Consider the following 19,125-nt stretch of genomic DNA (forward strand, 5'->3'; position numbering starts at 1 on the left):
TCATTTGCACACTTTTAACACCTTAGCGGTTAATTCCTGCCCTCTTCCTACAGTCTTCCCTCTTGCCAACAGTGGAAAGCGCGCCTCTCTACGTCCCCCCGATTAGGTACGCGGGCTTTCTCCCCGGCGCACCTTTGTGCACGCTCTCCCACGCCCCCCTCGGCGCCCTTCGCGCGGGCGTCTGCAGCGCGGCCCCAGACCTCGTTTGCATAACCCTCGCCCCCTCCCCTCCCTGCGCCTCCGGCGGGTCCCGGGCCGCGGCCCCGCCCCCCTGCCCGCCCCCTTCCAGAGGCTGGGCCGCGGCCTCGCGCCCATTGGCCGCTGGGCGGACTGGTCCGGGCCGCGGCTGTGATTGCGGCCAGCCCATGTCAGTCCCGGAGCCGGCGCGAGTGGAGGGGCGCGCGGCCGGGCTGGCGGCCGCAGGAGGGGCTGCTCACGGCGACGGACCTAGCCCGGGAGCCCCGGAGCCCCGGAGCCCCGCGGAGAGTGCCCAGGATGCCCCGCGGGGACTCCGAGCAGGTGCGCTACTGCGCGCGCCTCTCTTACCTCTGGCTCAAGTTCTCGCTGGTCATCTACTCCACGGTGTTCTGGGTGAGTGACCCCAGGGGGACCCTGAGATGGGGGCGTGTGTGGAGCCCGACACTCCCTGGACGCCGTACCGGGGTAGGGTCTAGACTTGGCTGCTCCAGGGAGGGCGCGGGGAGTGCACGCCTGGTTCCTCGTCCCACTCTCCCTGGGAAGCAGGAAATTGTGGCGCCCGGCTCAGCTTGAACGTCAGCAGCGGATGGGCCCGGAGCGTTAGAGCCCGTTGACTACGACGAAGGAGCGCTCCGTGGCTCACCTGTGTGCACCTGCCCAGAGCGTTGGTTTTCCGCGTCTGCTGCGCATCGGCTGGTGCGCTAGGCGGTGGTTACCACGGTGTACCGGGTGTTGCAGAGTCTGCCTCCCCATCAGCTTGTGCGGAAGAAGTGGTCGGGCTTTGTGGTCTGGATTGGGCGGGGAAACCTGGACTCCCGGGGAAACCGGGACTCCCACTAGCTACTTGGGGATGTCCCAGAGCGAGATGCTTCCCTACCGTGCCTCGGTTTCCTCTTCCGCGGAAGGAGGATGGGCGTGCCTTGTCAGCGGAGTAGTTGGGAGGATTTCACCAGATCACGTCTGGGGAGGTCTCCAGGAGCTCCTGGCTGTCGGGTAACTTCCGCAGCCACTGAGCTTTACCTCTTCTTGTGTATTGCTGTGCGGCAGTGTGTTAGTGTTTGGACATGAACTAGGCTTCGAATCCTGCGCTACCACTTTCTAGCTGACTGATCTTGAGGAAGTTACTTAAATTCTCTAGGCCATAGTTTCCTCATTTGCAAATAGAAACAGTAATTATATTCAACTTTAAGGATGGGTGTGGAGATTGAATGAAGTAGTCCAAGCACAGTGCTCAGCACCGGGACCAGTGAAGAGCTTAAGAAGTGTGAGCCATTATTATTATTATTATTATTATTATTATTATTATTATTATTATTATTATTATTATTATAGACTGGGAAGCTGGGCCCTCCTGGTTAGCTGTCACAAGAGACTGATTTCTTTATGAAGGTTTCAGACTAGGCTGGACCCCCACCTAAAAATGAGGACATCTTTCTATAAGCCAGCTCCAGCCTTGCCACTCTAGAATAGTCTCCTGCTCCCAGTAGCCACAGGGCAGACTTGCCCAGGGACTGGAGGGGAGATCCCTGGCTCCCATCCCTCTTGAAACATTTGCACACTGTATTCTCCTCTTCAGACCCTCGCTGGATCTATTCTGTTAGCAGGAATAGCTAGATCTGCCTGATAACAGGTCCTACTGTCCATTTGGCCCCTCTATGGATATGACCTTGCCTGGTAGGCAAGAGATCCAGATTCTAGTCTTGTTCTGTTTTTGACTCACTGGGAGATCTTAGGCAAGTCACTTCCTTGTTTGGGACCTCAGAGCTGTTAAGTGACTTGCCTATCTAGAGAACTAGGCTAAGCCCAATTCCCAGTCCAGTTCTCTGATTTTAGGTAATGTGGAAGAGAGATGAGCAGTACATTTGGGGGTCAGAGGATGGAGCAGAGGATGGTGGAGGCCTCAGGGAGGCAGAAGGTTGTATATGGGATTGGGGTGGGGGTGATTCTCTCCCAAAGTTGCATCAGTATCAACCAGAGACTTTAAAAAACACTACAGATCCCTGGGCCCTGGCATAGATATTTGTTTAAACTTATTTAAGCTCCCTAGGTGATTCTAGTTTGTATTCAGGGTTGTAAACTGCTGGGCCTGATGGTCTCACAGGCCCTTGGTTCTGGGATTCTTTGCCTGCCCCTTGCTTGTCTGGCCGCAGGAGCTCTTCGCTCTGGAGGTCACAGTTGAAAGAGGGAAGGCTAAGGTTGTTGGGGGTGGAGGGTAGGTAAGAAGATAAGGGAAGACCAGGAGTCAGAAGGTGGGGGCTATGTTTCTGGCTTCATCCTTCTCTCCATGTGTAATCCCTGACCAGTCTCTTAACCCCCTTGCACCTCCATTTTCCCATCTGTAAAATGGGTAACTGATACCCTGCCCCACACCTCAATGGATTGTTTTTAGGATTAGTGATATGGGAAGATAGTGACATGTGGGTGAGACCAGTGCTGTATAAAAGAGAGTTATACAGTTACAGTTGACCTCGATTGTCAAGGCCTTGTTCTGTCGCTGTCCCCTGTGTCCTGCAGGGAGACCACTCAATGGCCCTTGCTTTGCTTCTCTTGGGGCCGGGTGGGACTCAGAACTTGGAATCTTTCCTTTCTAGCCAACTGAGCTTGCCTTACCAAATCCTTGACTTCCCATCCCTGGAAGTATTTCTGCTTAAAAACCTCCCCACCCATGCCAAGAACTCAGCCACCTGACAGCTCTGCCAGGGCAGCTCTAGGTGCCAGATTTTCACTGCAGGGTGAAGGCCAGTGGGAGGAAATAATGTGTCCTAGACAGGCTTTGCTGCTAATTGGAAACCCCTTATAGGAAGGCCCATTATCTCTGGTACCATCCCTTGGAGTGAGGAGTGGGGCCAAGGGTTACGTGCTTTATAAGCCCAAAATACTAAGACCTTCATCTCAGACTTAGGTCTAGAAGGGGCCATAAGTTTTACCATAGTCATGCTCCTTCTGTAAGGGACTTTCTGCTTTCAGTCTTATTATCCAATATGAAATGCAAGGACACTGTACACAATTTTAAAGTACCAAAGAGTAGTCATCAGTGACAAGCCTCCAGCTTCCCCCCCTCCCCTCGCCCACCCTGTCCAGAGGGGAGGGGACATCTATGATCAGTTTCTTATCATTCACTTCAAAGATAGCATCCTAGCCATAGGATGCCCTAGGCGCGGACATGTGCATGCTTTACATATTCTTTTTTTTTTTTTTCATATAAGGGAGCACAGGATACACAGTTCTGCCCTTACCTTTTCACTTACATTTAAGTCCATGTGAATTTTGGAGCTCTGGTAGTGGCCACCTCATTCTGTCTGATGGCTACATAGAGTTCACTGTAGGCTATGCCCAAAGTCATTCAATCAGTCTCCAGCTGGGGAACTCGGGTTGTTTCTGATCTTTGGTGACTGCAAACAGCAGTGCAGCAAGGAGCTTTGAACATGTCATTTTGCACATGTGTGTGTATATCTGCAGGGTAATTTCTAGAAAGAGAACCAGTGGGTTAAAAGGATACGAGAATGTATAATATACATACAGACATGCACTGATCATAAGCGGATGCAGCCTGATGGATTTTTACAAAGTGAACACACATATATAATCAGCCCCCAGGTCAACCACTAGAATGGAGAGCAGAGGCCAGAAGCCCCCCCTTGCACCCGCTTCCGGTCACCACCCCCTCCCTCCAGCGGTAATCCGTCGGAATGTCTAATCGCATAGAACCACTTTGCCTGGTTTTGTATGTGCGTTTAGAATTTTGGTGTTTGTTAAACTGCCCTTCGTAGAGTTTATACCAATTATAGTATTATTTACTCTACTACTTTAAACTGACTCACTTTTTAATCTTAAATTATTTTTTAAAAGGTGGCTTTATATCGCCACTGCCAATGGGAAACCGATACTGAGCATGGACGAGAGCATGCAACTGTAACACTAAATAGTGCAGGGAAAACAAAACGTGATTAAATCCTGGCTGGATGGGTGATGTAGGCTGTGGACCTGAGTTCTGTGTTCGAAAGGCAGGCTGGCAAGTGTTTGAGAGGCTGAAAGACAAACTGGCACCAAACAGATTTGCGCCCAGATGCAATGGGAAGGATGGGAAGGAGAGTGAGCAATGAAAATTGTTTCTCAGTCTATGAGTCAGTATAAATGTGACCTTGAACTCCTCACATGACCTCCTGTCCCACACTTGGGGGCCATCTCGTTTTCAGAGGGGGACTGTGGGGCTCAGGGCATGTTTCAGGGTGCCTCCTCGGCCCCAGTTCAGGGCTCCTTCCGGTAGGTCTCACCCAGGGGCATTGGGGCCTCCTCTTCCTACCATGCAGCGTGAATCACTCTGACACATGTGCCCTCAGCCCACTGGGGACACACCTCTAATTTGAGCACTGACCACAGAGTATCCTAGAGATCCGTTTACACCACTGTTTTTCCTTGCTGGACTGTGGGCTCCTGGAGGTCAGGGGCGTGGCTCGTTCATATCCTCTTCCAAGTGCTGGTCTTGGGCCTGGGCACAGAGTGAGTGCTCAGGGAAAGCTGTGTCTTGTGAGCCAGGATCTGAGGTGGGGGCCCCTGGATCAGGGCATGAATTGGGTGTGTAGCCAGCAGTGGTCAGATTTGCTGAGGCCTTGGATTTGCAGAGGGGCCTGGGATGATCACGGAGGCACTGACCCTCTGGAAAGCATCAGCCTGTTGCCTTGACAATGGGGTAAGGATTTCCAGTTGGGTACAAAAGAGTGTCAGGGCTGGGGGATGTTGACTAATCAGGAAGGAAAGGACTTGGGGTGGGGGAGGTGAGTGGGAAGTCCTTGCCTTCTCCAAGGATGGACCCCATTATCATAGCTTGGCCTGTGATTCTTTATATTTTCCTATAGTTTAGGTTTAAGAGTGTGGACCGTGTACCAGGCTGCGTGGATTCAAATCCCAACTCTGGTATTTATAAATTGAGTGACTTAAGCACTAACTTCCATGCGGCCTCCATTGCCTTATCTGTAAAGTGGGTGATACTGGAGAGTTGCCGAGACCCTGAAAGGGATGAATATACAGGAAGAGTTTACAGCAATGCCTGGCACATTAGCATAAACACTATAGCAACTACTTAAGGATTAGCCAATCTTTTCCTACCCCCGTCTCTATTTTTCTAGGAACTCAAGATCCATAGACTGAGAATTAGAAGGGTCCTTAAAGGCACCTCTAGAGTGATCTTTTCATTTTACTGAGGAAAACAGGCCGGGAGAGAGGAAGCGAGTTGCTTTAGACCCCATAGCAAGTTTGGGACAGACCAAGAGCAGGACCCATGTGGCCTGACTGCATTGGGTGGCCATGACCTTCAGCAGCCCTCACCCTGCCCCCCTCTCCCCCCCACCCCGTGGTCTCCCCCTGCTGTCAGGGCCCAAGGTGTGGGTGGAGGATAACATTTCTGGAAGGAGCCATGTCCCTGGCCTCCAGTTAGGCACTAAATGAAGCCAGACATAAAAGAAAAAAATAGATTCAGTTTCCAGCAGGAATTTCTAACTTTTGAAAAGAGCTTTATTGTTTTTGTGAAAATAATATGTGTGCTTAGTTAAAAAAACCTTTCAGGCAATTCAGGTGAGTACGCTGAAGAGTGTAGAAGTCTCCTTTGTTCTGGCCCTGGGAGAGCACCCCTGTTACACGCTGATAAACACACATCTGGATATTTCCTTGTACCTACAGGCACAGACTTAATTTCCTGAATTTTAAAAATTATTATTGTGCTTGAATCCTCAGGCAGGCCCATTTTCCTCTTGTTCTAGGCAAGCATTTCAAAGAGAACATAGTGAAATTTAAGCAGAAAGTCACTTCATCCTGGAGAAGCAGCCACCAGGCCTAATGGGCTGTCAGAGAAGATCTGGAAGCAATGGGACTAGGGTCCCCTCTCCCAGCCTGGCCAAGAGGCCTTAAAAATCCAGAGAATCAAGAAGGCAGACCTGGAAGGCACTTGGAGAATCTTCCAATGCATTCATTTCACAGATGAGCAAACTAAGGCCTAAAGAAAGTTTCTTTGCCCTTAGCTTAGGCTTCTGAGCCTGAGCCCTTCTCTTCCTCTAAGAGAGGCATCGTTTTAAATTGTAAGAATGGATTGGGACCTCGCCGTCTTTGGCTGTTTGTTCCCAGGATGCAGGAGTAACAACCTGTCCTCCTTCCTACCCAGCCTGGTGCCTCACCTCTCCGGGTGACTCACAATGCCAGCGGGGGTGGGGCTCAGAGTAAACCAGATAAGAGACTGATAATGAAATTTCTGTACCGGCTGGCTCCATGTACAGGGGGGAAAGAGGTCTTCTGGGTTAGCGCAAAACACACGAGATTGAGATTAACCGTGTCCAGAGAGAACCTATGGATGTGAGTGGGTTTGAATTGCATCTTAGTGGAAGGCGGGGAGTCCAGTCCTGACCTGCAATTCTCTCCAGGGTGGAGGTGGTTCTTTGCTCCTTCAGTCAACAAATAGTTATTTGATGCCAAGTGTGTATGCCAGGCACTGTGATGTTTACTGGGAAATAGCTTTGAACAAGACAGACTTAGTCCAGGCCTTGGAAGACAGACATACCCGTAAGTAAATGTAGCTTGTGATCAGTGCTAAAGAGGAAATTAGGGAGCAGGGGGAGGAGATGAAAGTTCCTACTTTCATGGTGTGGTCAAGGAAGGCCTTTATGAGGAGCTGGCATTTCAGCTGAGGTCCAAGGAATGAGAAGGAGCCAGCCATAAAAAAGTACTGCGAGAGCATCTCAGACAGAGGGAGTAGTCCGTACAAAGGCCCTGGGGTAGGCCAGCATGGCTGAAGCAGATGGGGAAGCCTAAGAAGGGCCAAGTTGTGGGTGGGAGGGTGGCAGGGGCCTGGTCCTATGAGGAGTATAGGGTCTGAGTGACTGAAAGCAGAGGTTTACTTGTCAGGACCCGATGGCAGGGCTGGCTGGAGACACAGATCAAGTGCTATGTGATCCTGGGTAAAGGACCACCTCTTTGAGCCTCCTACACTTCTTGTCTCTGGATACACTAGAGGCCTTGGGGTGGCTTCTTCAAGAGGAGAGATGCAAAAGCATCAAGCACCCTGTAGGGCCCGGCGTCCCCGGGGGCCTTGCAGAGCTCAGCGGGGCTGGGACTTAAGATGTGAGACCTTCTGGAGTCTGTCTTATTAGAGGAGGCTACTTTCTGCTGGGGATGCTCTGTCTGCAGAGCAGATGGCTGTGGCCATAGCCTTAGGCTGAGAAGTCTGACCCTCGGGCATGCATGTGGCCTTTTTCGGGGGCTGGGTCCTTCCCAGCCCTTAGTCCCTGGGCTCTAGCAGTGTACCAGCAGAAACCGTGCACCACATGATGGGCATGCGTGTCCAGGCAGAGGCCGTCCTGGAAGTGTCCCACACGGCGGAGCACTGGTCCCAGCACCTGGGGAAGTGGGGCCGGGAGAAGCACTTCCAGGAGCCCAGGGGCCAAGGTGTCCCTATGCCAGGGAGTGGGAGACAGAACTCAGGGTCACAGCCTACATCACCCACAGTAACTAGCTAGGATTTAATAAAGTTGTCCCTCCACAACTCCTGTCCTCTTATTTCTGCTCTGATCATCACTCCCCCCCACCCCCGCCCTTGGGCATGCAAAGAGTCAAGTGGCCACTGCCACTCCTACGGGAGCCCAGAGCCCAGCTGCCTGTCCACTGCTGACTCAGTGTCCCCGCCAGAGCCTCCTGGGAGGCCCTGGCCCGCCCCGCCCCCAGCACAGAATGTCTGCAGCTGCCTGAGCTCTCTGCTAGCACTCGGTGAGTGACAGCCTCTCAAGGGACAGGGCTGGCTCCTCTCCCCCCACCCCCAGCGCAGCACAAGGCCAGGCAAACAGTGATCCTGGGGCAGAGGTTGGGCAGAACCAAGCCAGCGTTCCAAGCTGCCGCCCGAGTTCCCTGCTGCACACAAGGCCACACAGCAGGCCTCTGTCCCCGGGCACAGCGGCAGTCCCGTTTACAGGGGGGGCCCCCATCCCCCAGATGGAAAGGCTAATCCCGGGGGAAATCACCGAGTGGGGCTCATCGTCCCCTCTGAATGATGTTGTTCCACTGGCCACACAGTTTGAGAACCAGAGGCAGCTGCTGTGGGGTCTGGCGGATTTCCTCCCGTCTGAAAGGAAGGGGTTGTACCAGGTGCCCTCCGCGGCCCTTGGGAGTCAACGTGGGGCATTTGTCCAGCTCTAGGCTAGGACTGGGCCAGGAGGGGGAAATGGAGAAGACGAAGGTGTTGTCTTCCCCACCCAGAGGGTCACCCCGCGAGGAGGATGGAAGCTAATGTGGGCAGGAGCAGCCAGAAGTCAAGGGTCGTTTCCTGTCCCACTGGGCAGCCTGGATTGTGGAGGAGCCTCGGGGTGACTTGGAAGAGGAGGGAAGGGGGCTTAAAGGACGATGAGGAGCACAGACGAGCCTCAAGAGAGGGAGGGCGGTCACAGCAGAGGGACGATGGCTGGGCCTGGACGCACCCCCGGGGAAGGCTGGGCCTGGAGGCCACGGAGACCAGCTCCATCAGGTAGCAGATCAGGGGAAGATCACTTGGGTGATGGGTGAGGAGTGAGACTGATGGGCTGCATGACTGTGGACAAGTCAGCCACAACTCTCTGGGCCTCAGTTTCCTCATCAGTGGGAAGGGGAGAACTTGGCACGTCGTGGGGGCCAGGCAGACAGGGCGGAGCCTGCAGTACAGCTGCTGGGCGCTGGCATCACCGGCAGGATCCCTGTGCTCCAGGGTGTTGGTTAGGGGGTGCCGGAGGGTACGGGAGGGATGCCCTCGGGTGCCTGCCTCACCAACACTGTGTTTCACCTCTGCATCCTCAGAGCAACCCGTGTGAACCACGCAGACAGGGGACACTTGTTCCATTTTACAGCTGAGGAGACTGAGGCCCCCACTGGGGAAGGGACTGGCGCAACCCACCATTTGCATCCATCCCCCCCCACCGGGGACCTCACTGTTGAAAGTGCCTGCTGTGTTGTATTTAATCTTTTCCAAAGGGAACTTTCTCACCCAGGAGGCATTTGCATCTTGGCCTGCAGGAAAGTAAATATTTGCATGGAGGGGAAGAAGGAAAACAGCTTTGGCCTGGTCTGGACTCAGGGGCTCAGAGCCCCCCTCCTTTCTGCTGGGAGAGAACCACCTACTCCCAGGGCTGCTGGAAGCCCCTCCCAGGATACTGTGCGTGGCCTTGGACCAGTCACATAGGCTTTCTGTGCTGTTTCCAATCCCTTACCAGAGGATGGGCTGTGCTGGGGGCAGCTTGGTGGGACCATGGTGGTGCCTGGGGCCAGACACTCAGTTCCTGTGCGCGCATAGCATGCCGGGTGCTGTGCTGGGCTCCATGTGCTTGGCAGAGGGCAGAAGCCAACCCCTGGGGCCACCCCATTGCAGACTGGGGCCAAGTCCCCTAGTTGGAGTGGAGTGGGATGCTGGCTTCTGGGGCTGGTGCCAAATTCTGAGTCTGGGTCACTTCCTGAGGTCAAAAGGACCTTCTAGATCGGTGGGCCTCGACTTTGGCTTGAGGCTGCTGGTCCTGGTGGATTTTGCCAGTACACACCAGGCCCCATCTTCGGAGTTGATACAGTGGGTATGGGGTGGGACCTAGGCAGCTCTAATTTTAAATGTCCCCAGGTGATTCTAATGTGCAGCTTGGAATGGAAGCTGCAGCTCTGGTGGTGCCTGTGAGGGAACTCTGACCGGACTGGCCAGGTTTCCAAGCCAACCTTCGCTCCATGTGAATCCCGAGTGACGTGCTGAAACTTCCCCAGCCTCCTGGACAATCTGGACAGTGTCTTTGTGCTGGGAGTTAGTGCACTGTTTGCAAGAGGCTTGTTGCTGGTGCTGGTCCCAGGACAAGAGAGAAGGACTAGCTGGGGTTGGAGGAGGGGTACGTGGGAGTCAGCAGGCTCAGCCTGGATGAGAAGGGCCCATGGAGGCCTGTGGAGACTGCCAGCTTGGGGATGTGGGAGATGGCTCAGGAGGCTGGGCTTCTCTGGAGCACTGGGATGTATCTGGGGAGTGGGGGGTGGTCCGTGAGTTCTAGAATATTGTTTTCCTTTTGGTTATCTTTACAACATTCTTTCACCCGTTCTAAAGGTAACACTTCTCTGTAGTCAACTTTGTAACTTAACAAGTATTTTTGTGAGTATTTTTGTGAGTCAGAGATTCGCACTTGGGAGTTGAGCTAGGATGGTCCCCCCCCCCCACCTTAAATTATGTCTTCAGTTTGAGAACCACTGATGCATGGGCATGGTGTTTGGAATGTTGATTGTGATCTCGTTGACCTGCAGTTCTGACTTCTCTTAGGAGAGACATGGCAGGCGGTTGCCCATACCCATTTCCCAGATGGGAAAACAGTTCCAGATAGGTGAGATGTATTTGTTTGGGGTCATGGTGATGAGCTAGTGACCAGTTAGTGGAAGGATGGGAACTCGATTTCTGACTCTGATCACTGAGCTCTACAGTGGATTGATGGTCCCCCACCCCACCCTCCCACCCCAAAAAAAAGATACGTTCATGTTTCGAATGTGACCTTACTTGGAAAAGGGGTCTTGGTAGATATAATTAGGTTCTGAACCTTGAGATGAAATCATCCTGATCACCTGGGTGTGCCTTAAATCGAAGGCCAAGTGTCTTTATAAGAAAAGGCAGGGGAAGCTTTGGGACGAGACACAAACACAGAGGGAAAGACCACACGGAGGCAGAGGCAGAGGCAGAGGCAGGCGGGCTAGGAGCCTGAAGCCGGCAGAGGCGGGGAAAGATTTCCTCCAGAGCCTCCGGAGGTCGAGGAGCCTTGTGACAGGTCGGTTTCAGACCTCAGACCTCCGGACTTGCTGTTGCCCTAAGCCACCCAGTCGTTACGGCGCAGCCCCAGCAAACTTGGGAGTCCTGAGGGCAGCTTCAGGAAACAAGCGCAAGCCCTCTCTGCTCCACGAGGTTGTCTCACCCGTGCGGGGCCCAGCTGAGCAGGGGGAATGGCCTTCCCTTTTTGGGGGCTGTGCTGAAGACTGCGGAGGCCCGGATGGGGTTTGGGGGCGGAGCAGGCTGGCGTGGGGGCGAGGCCTACCGTCCGGCCCCGCCCCCGCCCCGCCCCTGCCGCCCGCGCAGGCCCGTGGTTATGCTCTCGGATGGAAGGAGGGTAAAACGGGAGGGGGATGTGAGCTAGCTCTCAGGAAACTGCTTGCCAAGCGGGGCTGTAAAACATTTACGCTTCTCGTACAGCCTTTCTCGTCTGATCTCGTACAGCCTTTCGGAACAGGACTGTCACCTGTTACCTGGCGCAGGTAGAATGTGACTTGGACTTACAGCTGGGCCAAACTCCCAAGGGCCGCGGAGGGCACCTGGCGCAACCCCTTCCTTTCAGACGGGAGGAAATCCGCCAGACCCCACAGCAGCTGCCTCTGGTTCTCAAACTGGCCAGTGGAACAACATCATTCAGAGGGGACGATGAGCCCCACTCGGTAATTTCCCCCGGGATTAGCCTTTCCATCTGGGGGATGGGAGCCCCCCCTGTAAACGGGACTGCCGCTGTGCCCAGGCACAGAGGCCTGCTGTGTGGCCTTGTGTGCAGCAGGGAACTCGGGCGGCAGCTTGGAACGCTGGCTTGGTTCTGCCTAACCTCTGCCCCAGGATCACTGTTTGCCTGGCCTTGTGCTGCGCTGGGGGTGGGGGGAGAGGAGCCAGCCCTGTCCCTTGAGAGGCTGTCACTCACCGAGTGCTAGCAGAGAGCTCAGGCAGCTGCAGACATTCTGTGCTGGGGGCAGGGCCGGCCAGGGCCTCCCAGGAGGCTCTGGCGGGGACACTGAGTCAGCAGTGGACAGGCAGCTGGGCTCTGGGCTCCCGTAGGAGTGGCAGTGGCCACTTGACTCTTTGCATGCCCAAGGGCGGGGGTGGGGGGGAGTGATGATCAGAGCAGAAATAAGAGGACAGGAGTTGTGGAGGGACCCCCAGTCCCTGTGACAGGAGTGGGGCCTGTTTGTCCCTGTCTTCTTTCTCCCCTGTGGACTCCTCTGGGGCTGGCCTTAGAACCGAACTTTCCTTTTTGCAATCGAGAAGCCCTCCATGCTGCCCCCTGTCCAGTCTGCTCGTGCCTTCTGGATTCTCCTGTTTTGTCCTTTTTAAAGCTAACGATCAGTGAGCCCTCCCTCTGTTTGCTGGACATGCTCTCATTTACTAGGCCGGCCACCGGAGAGGCGGCTGGCAGCTCTACGCTGAGGCGAGGAGAGGCCCAGAGAGGTTAGGGAACTTGCAAGGAAATGCCCAGCCTCACTCTCAGTTCCTTTCTGTCTCAGGGGCTTCTCCTTGGAAGACCGTTTCCCTTTTGGAGACTTGGGCTGTTTGAGGGGGTCGTTGGTTCATGGGCTCTGTTACTAAGGCAGCCATCTAACATTTCTGAGGCCCTTGGAGGCCCTCCTGTTCTCCACGATGCTCTGCTAGAGGAGCAGGGGCCCCGGTGTGGAGAGCAGCTTCCCCAGGGCAGGGGCTCCGGACCCCCACACTGAGGTGGGCTGACTGCCACCCCGTGTGGGTTGTGAGACAGGAGGGAGCGGGCCTGAAGCGGCACCGGGACCCAGATCTACATCAGGTTCTCTGGAACTGCAGGAAGACAGAAAAGGAGCTGGCATCCCTGTCGTTCAGTGTCCCTCACTGTCCTTTTAATATTTCCGTCAGGCTAGGGCATGCCAGGGCGTGAGAACTCTTGTTCCTGATGAGGGAGGGCATCTTGTGATGGAGGGAGCACTAGCCTGAGAGTCTGGAGACCCAGGTCACAGCTGCTGTCCGATGGCTAAGATGCTGTGTGACCTTGTGGGAGTGACAGCCTCTCTCTGATCTCACATTCCCATCTGCAAAATAAGGGGGTTGGGCCAGAGCCACGTCCATCTGCTTATTCCTGGTGGTTCGCAAGAGGCTTTTAGGTGGTCCCTGGGGTAGCATTTTAAAATTTAATAGATATGCATGAAGTGTGATATGTGCGGAAGAAAATAATTACTCTCTCAAATCTTGATTTCATAGATATTGATAGGTTAGGTCAGGATCATGTTTATTTTACTAAGAAAAAGCTGATTTAAAGAAAAATCGTGGAACCTTCTGGTCAGGTGTAGGCACTTAACACGGTCTTTGTATCTGTTGACTTTAAAAAAAAAAAAAAGGGGATTCTCACTACGTGTTAGAGCACCTTACGGTTCACAAAGGAGTTTCCCTGTCTCCCGGGGTCCTCTGTGTGACCATCGGGCTGGTGTTAGTGTTCCTACTTAATGGCAGAGGCAGCCAACGCTCAGAGAGGGAAGTGGCCTGTCCAAGGTCACACAGCTCCTAAATGGCGGGACTGCATCTTGCTGGTTTGTTGTGTGTGTGTTCTCTTATCCTAATTTTCTTAAAGCAGAGGAGGAGGGAACTGAGGGTATAGAGTGACCCCCTTCTGCCTTCCCCCAGGCCTCTCTCCCGTGCACAAGGAGGAGCGTGCCCTGAAGCCTTGGGGTCCTGTTTTCTAGTAGGCTTTCTTGGTTGTATAATTGGTAGGTTCCTGTTATAACCTATATTTAGCCCCGGTTTGCAGTTAGTGAGACATCTGGTGAGGGCATTAATCCCAGGCTGCAGGAAGCAGCCTGCCCCCAGCCTCTGGGAAGCAGGCCCCTGGCTGTGGCCACGGAGACTTCCCAGGCCAAAGAGAAACTCAGACCTGTAAACAGGCTTCCTCTTGGGAAAAATGGAACTTGGATCTTGCCGGCTTTCCCAACTTTTTATTGTAAAAAGATTAAAACAGAGAGAGAAGGTGAAGGAATGACAAAAGGAACACTCAGATGCCCATCAGCCAGAATTGAAACATTTGGCCAGGTCAAAGTAAGTTGCAGACATGATGACAGTTCACTCCAAATATCCCAGGATGCATCTTCTAAAAAAGAGAGAGAAAAAAAAAAAGAACATTCTTGGCTATAACTACCATTATCATGCCTAGGGAAATACAACGTCCATATTAAAATTTCTCCAGTCGTCCCTAAAATATTTCTCACAGTGCATTAAAAACAACAAATCAGGATCTAGCATCACAGTTCCTGCATTGCATTGAATCTCATTTTGACAAAAAAGTGCATCTGAAACGTGAGTGGAAATACCTCTGAGTCCCTGAATGTTATATGTTCTGAAGGCCTGGGAGGACGATTGTGTGTCACCTGTCTGCCTTTGCCTGATCCACCAGGATCTGCTGGGGCCTTGTGCTCTCGTTGCTTAGGGAAAATCAGCAAGTGGATAGGGGAAGGCTTGCTGGACCTGGATATTGCTGTGATGCAGGGGTGGAGGGGGCCTGCATGAGCCCTTGTCCGGTTGGAAGCCAGACTGAGGACTCCCTGAGTGTCCACCCCGAATCCCCAGTGGCACATGCCGGGCCCTGTGCCAGCCCCTGTGCCAGGTGCTCAAGGGAGCTGCACAAGCCAGGGCTGGCTGCCCACATGGCCTGGTGTTGCTAGATCATGGATGCTCTGCAAATAGCCAGTGTGTACGAGCAGGTTTTCGGGACGTCTGTGTGCCCACGGATATGTGGGACGAAGTCTTGGGTTCCCTGGTTCTGGAGGGTTGGGGTGGGGCAGGAGAGGCCCTTTCTCTCTTGCAAGCTGGAGAAACCTGGTTACCGGAGAAGCCTCAAATCAGTAGTTCCAAAATCAAGTTGTCAGAGGGGAAATGAGCTTGAAAAAAAAATTTTTTTTTAAACCCACAGAAAAGTTGAAAGAAGAGTTTAAAGAATGCCTGCATGCTTTTGGTTAACAGTTGTTAACATCTCGTCTTAACATCTCTCTCTCTCTGATCTTTCTCTCTCTCACTTTCTTTCTCTCTCTCTCAATACAACACTTCTTTGCAATCGAGCCGAAAGAAAGCTGCAGGCACTGTGACCTCACCCTTAGATACTCCAGCGTTCAGCTTTCCAAAAAAGGCATTCTCCCACGCGCTACCATTGTCCATCTGAATAAAAAAAAACTCCATAAAATAAAACCTCATCTCCTATGCAGTTCCTATCCAGTTGTTCCCCAGATGTCCTTTGGGGTGGATCTTTTACTCAACCAGGATGCACTCGAGGTTCACACACTGGCTTGGCCGAGACGCGTCTCTGGAATGCCCCAGTCTAGTCCATCCGCACTGCCTGTGATTCCTTTGACAGCTCCGGGCCAGTGACCTGCAGACGCCTGCGCTCTGGATTCGCGTCTCGGTTTCCTCGTCACTGGGCTCAGGCCACACATTTCCGGTACAAGCGCTGCACGGGGGCTGTGGCGGGAGGTCCGGGATACTATGTTGATTTGGAGGCGTCTGATGTCCGGCCACCCCGCTGCTGGCCATGCCAAGCCAGCCCGCCAGCCCCCTCCATTGTCAACATGCATGTCCCCTTGATGACAAATAAGCTGTGGGATGACTCTTCGGGGCTATATGAATATTCTCTTTGATGAAAGGACTTTTTTTTTTTTTAAGATTTTATTTATTTGAGAGAGAGTGAGAGCGAGAGAGCATGAGCGGGGGGGAGGGGCAGAGGGAGAAGCAGGTTCCCCGCTGAACAGGGAGCCCGACGCGGGGCTCCATCCCAGGACCCCGGGATCATGACCTGATCCGAAGGCAGATGCTTCACCGACTAAGCCACCCAGGCGCCCCACAAAGAACTTTTGAAAGCAAATCTGAGCGTGTGACTCCCTGCTTAAATTATTTCAGCTATTTCCCTATTGCAACATCAAAATATATCTCAGGTCTGCTTGCTTCTCGCCCCCTCTCCATGCCCCCCCATGGTCTAGGCTGCTGCCACCTGGCATCAGGGTGACCGCAGGAGATTCCTGACTGCTTTCCCTCTGCGCCTCCAACCCCCACCTCCAGTCTGTTCTCAGCACAGCAGTCAGTCCCAGTAACTTTTGAAAATCAAGGTCGGTCAGAGGTTCCTCTGTAAACCTGCATGCCTCCCACACACTGAGCAAAAGCCCGAGTCCTGTCAGTGGCTTCCCAGGCTCGACCTGACCTGCTTTGCCCTCCCCACCCCCGCCCATGCCCTCTGACCTCATCTCCTACACAGTCCCCCTCTGTCACCCCATAGATGCTCTTCTGTGAGCACAGGAGTGCATTCCAAGGTCTTGGTAGCTCTTGAACATTCGTCCATACGTCGCATGGATATTAGAGAGCCCTCCGCTACTTCAAGTCTTTGCTCAAATGTCAGTTTCCCTGACTAAGCCATTTAAAATGACAGTCTCCTCCTCCAGCCTCCTCAGCCTCCTTTCCTGTTTATTTCCTTCCTAGCACTTATAACCATGACATACTGTGTTTTTCTTATTTGTCTGTCCCCAGCTAGAATGTGAACTCCCCCAAAGACGGGACTTGTGTGTTTGGTTCGCTGCTATAGCTGTGTCCCCCCCGCCTCTTGTTCCCCAAACAGCTGCTCTCAGGGTCTGCTCCAGCCGTCCCTGGGGGGGCCCCTTTCAAGGGGTCCCTGAAGTCAAAACCATTTGGAGGACCCTTTTTATAGTGATACTGAGATGTTGCTTGCCTTCCGCACTGTCATCCTCGGGCGTGTTCAGTGGGGGTATTCCAGGGCACTGGGTGGGGGGCTGATTATGGCTGTAGACCGAGCGAGCAGCAGCTAGGAGACTGCGGCCATCTTCCTATCAGCCACACGGTGTTTGCAAAAATGTAAAGTTCGGGGGCGCCTGGCTGGCTCAGCCTGTTAAGCATCTGCCTTTGGCTCAGGTCATGATCTCAGGGTCCTGGGAACAAGCCCTGCATCGGGTTCCCTGCTCGGCTGGGAGTCTGCTTCTCCCTCTCCCTCTCCCCCCAAGTCCTGCTCGTGTGCGTTCTCTCTCTCAAATAAAAAAATCTTTTTAAAAAATATAAAACTCACACCACTCTTTTCACTCCATTTTTTTTTTTTCGGAAAATATTTTATAAAAAGTATGCTATTTATGTTAACATGTAAATCTATTACTATTTCTAAATGAGTTAATAAATGTTTAGAATATGTCTGTTTTAATTTCTTATGTAGTCAATAATTAATAGATATCCATAAAAACAAAAGCTCTAGGGTCCTCCAAATGTTTTAAGAGTAAAAAGGAGTCCTGAGATAAAAAACTCTGAGAACCACTGGCTTAAAAGTCCCCTGAGTAAAGAGATGTTGAATGAATGAACGTTTTGGTTTAACCTGAGAGGCCTGGCCTTGGGGGCCTGGCCTCTGTGAGCCTGCCTGGCCTCCTTCCTCCTCCAGTCACCTGGAGGTGTGCTTGGCTCCAGCTGTGCAAACCTGCTGTCCCCCTAGCACCTTCCTGGGCTTCCCAAACTGCTCGCCACTTCAGAAATCTTTGCTTGTCTATCCCATGCATTAAATGGACTCCGTTCAAGCATCACCTTCTCCAGGAAGCCTTCTCAGATTTCACCGGTCTTTCCTGTGATTTAGCATCTCCTCCTCTCTGGCCCCTCTGCACACTCTGCCCCAGTGTTTCCCTAACTCTCCTGCATTTGCTGGCGTGCTGGTGTGTCTTACCAGATCGAGTTCCTTGAGGGCAGGAACTAAATCTTATCTTTTTATGCCCAGTGCCTGGTACATAATAGGGATTTAATAAATGTATGTTGAATCAGTGAATGCTGCCTTGGAATTCACAACAAGGACTCCCCTTTCCCCAAATTATCTTTGGAGCAAAGTGCCTCTAAAAGGGGAAATGGTTTCTGGCCTCTAATTTGAAGATGTCCGTGTTAGAACTGTACTGTATCTCTACTGGGGAAGGAGGAATCACATTTCTTGAACACCAGAAACTTTTGCATGGCATCCTGCTTCAGGGACAATGTGGTTCAGCAGGCCACTGTGGACCAGCTCGGGCCCTGAGCACTTTTCATGTAGCTGCTGTGGGGAGAGTGTGGTCTGGGACCTAAGCCACCCAATGTCCTGTGAACTTGTGGAAGTGACACATTTGCAGTCTTTGAAGTTGTTGAGGTCAAAGATGGGATGTGTGTTGCTGGGTCCTGCCGTCACGCCCTGCCCGCGGTCAGTAATAAACACCTGGCATTATTTGCTCAACAGGCATAATTAATACAATGAATATCCTACTGGTGAGGGCTTCCCATTGTTGATTTCAGAGGTGATCAGAAGTGGAGAGAGATCCCTATAGCTGGGGTGATCCAGAAAGGCTTCCCAGGGGAGGAGGGCTTTGAGCTGAGTTTTGGCGGATGGGTATTAGCCCCTTACACCTTTAGTATTTCCAAAAAAAACAGTTGGCGTCCTACCCACTGCTGCTGTAGGAGACAATGCTGGGGGTGTGCATGTTGGTGGAGGCTGGGGTGGGAAGGGCACCTCCGTCCCCTGTAGGGTTTTTTCTCATGCTGAAGCGTGACATTCTGGAGCAGGTAGGAAAGCAGGGGGATCCCAGGAGAGGCGTCTTTGGGCCACCCTCCGTCTGCTGATGGCCGGGATTCTGGGTGAGGCTGTCCTCGTATGAGTTTCCATGGACTTCTGGAGCAGTGAAGGGATTTGGGGGCTTGTAGCCAACACCCTCCCTTTTGGAGCAGGGAAACTGAGGCCCAGAGAGGGGAAGGGGCTTGCCCAAGGTCACATGGGAGCTAGTGACAGACTGGGACTAAAGTCTCCCCTCGCCTCCAACGCTCCTTCCAATGTGTGGTACTGCTCCTTTTCCCCTTTGTCCTCTGACCTCTTTGGAGTCATGAACCCTGGGAGTGGAGGCAGCTTATGTTCTGTGAGGCCCCGCACACGCCAGGCACTGACCCTTGTGGTCTGGCTGCCCCCTCTCCCTTCCAACTCTAGTTCAGGGACAAAGGGGGAAAGGATGAGGCAAGGGCCACATTTATAGAAAAAGCAATTTGATTCATTTTTTTCTTTTTTTTTTTTTAAAGATTTTGTTTATTTACCTGACAGAGAGAGAGACAGCGAGAGAGGGAACACAAGCAGAGGGAGTGGGAGAGGGGGAAGCAGGCTTCCCACG

At 52.9% G+C, this 19,125-nt stretch overlaps 1 protein-coding gene across 8 annotated transcripts in view; it reads left to right on the plus strand.

The window, feature by feature from the left end:
• The first annotated feature begins 336 nt into the window (after positions 1–336).
• TSPAN15 (tetraspanin 15) overlaps positions 337–19,125 on the plus strand; it is a 51,426-nt gene continuing 32,637 nt past the window's right edge. For 2 of the 8 annotated variants that reach the window (XM_064594741.1, XM_064594740.1), the window contains exon 1: positions 337–591. In XM_064594741.1, the coding sequence (XP_064450811.1) occupies positions 496–591 (96 nt within the window). In that variant the 5' untranslated portion in view covers positions 337–495. Of the gene's footprint in view, positions 592–11,482; positions 11,641–19,125 lie in introns of those variants that run through there. The other 6 variants (XM_064594738.1, XM_045877977.3, XM_064594739.1 and 3 more) reach the window with 6 other exon arrangements.

The sequence above is a fragment of the Mirounga angustirostris genome, unplaced genomic scaffold, assembly GCF_029215605.1.
Source record: "Mirounga angustirostris isolate CCGP_5_RB_7025 unplaced genomic scaffold, mMirAng1.0.hap1 SCAF_6, whole genome shotgun sequence".
Taxonomy (NCBI): Eukaryota; Metazoa; Chordata; class Mammalia; order Carnivora; family Phocidae; genus Mirounga; species Mirounga angustirostris.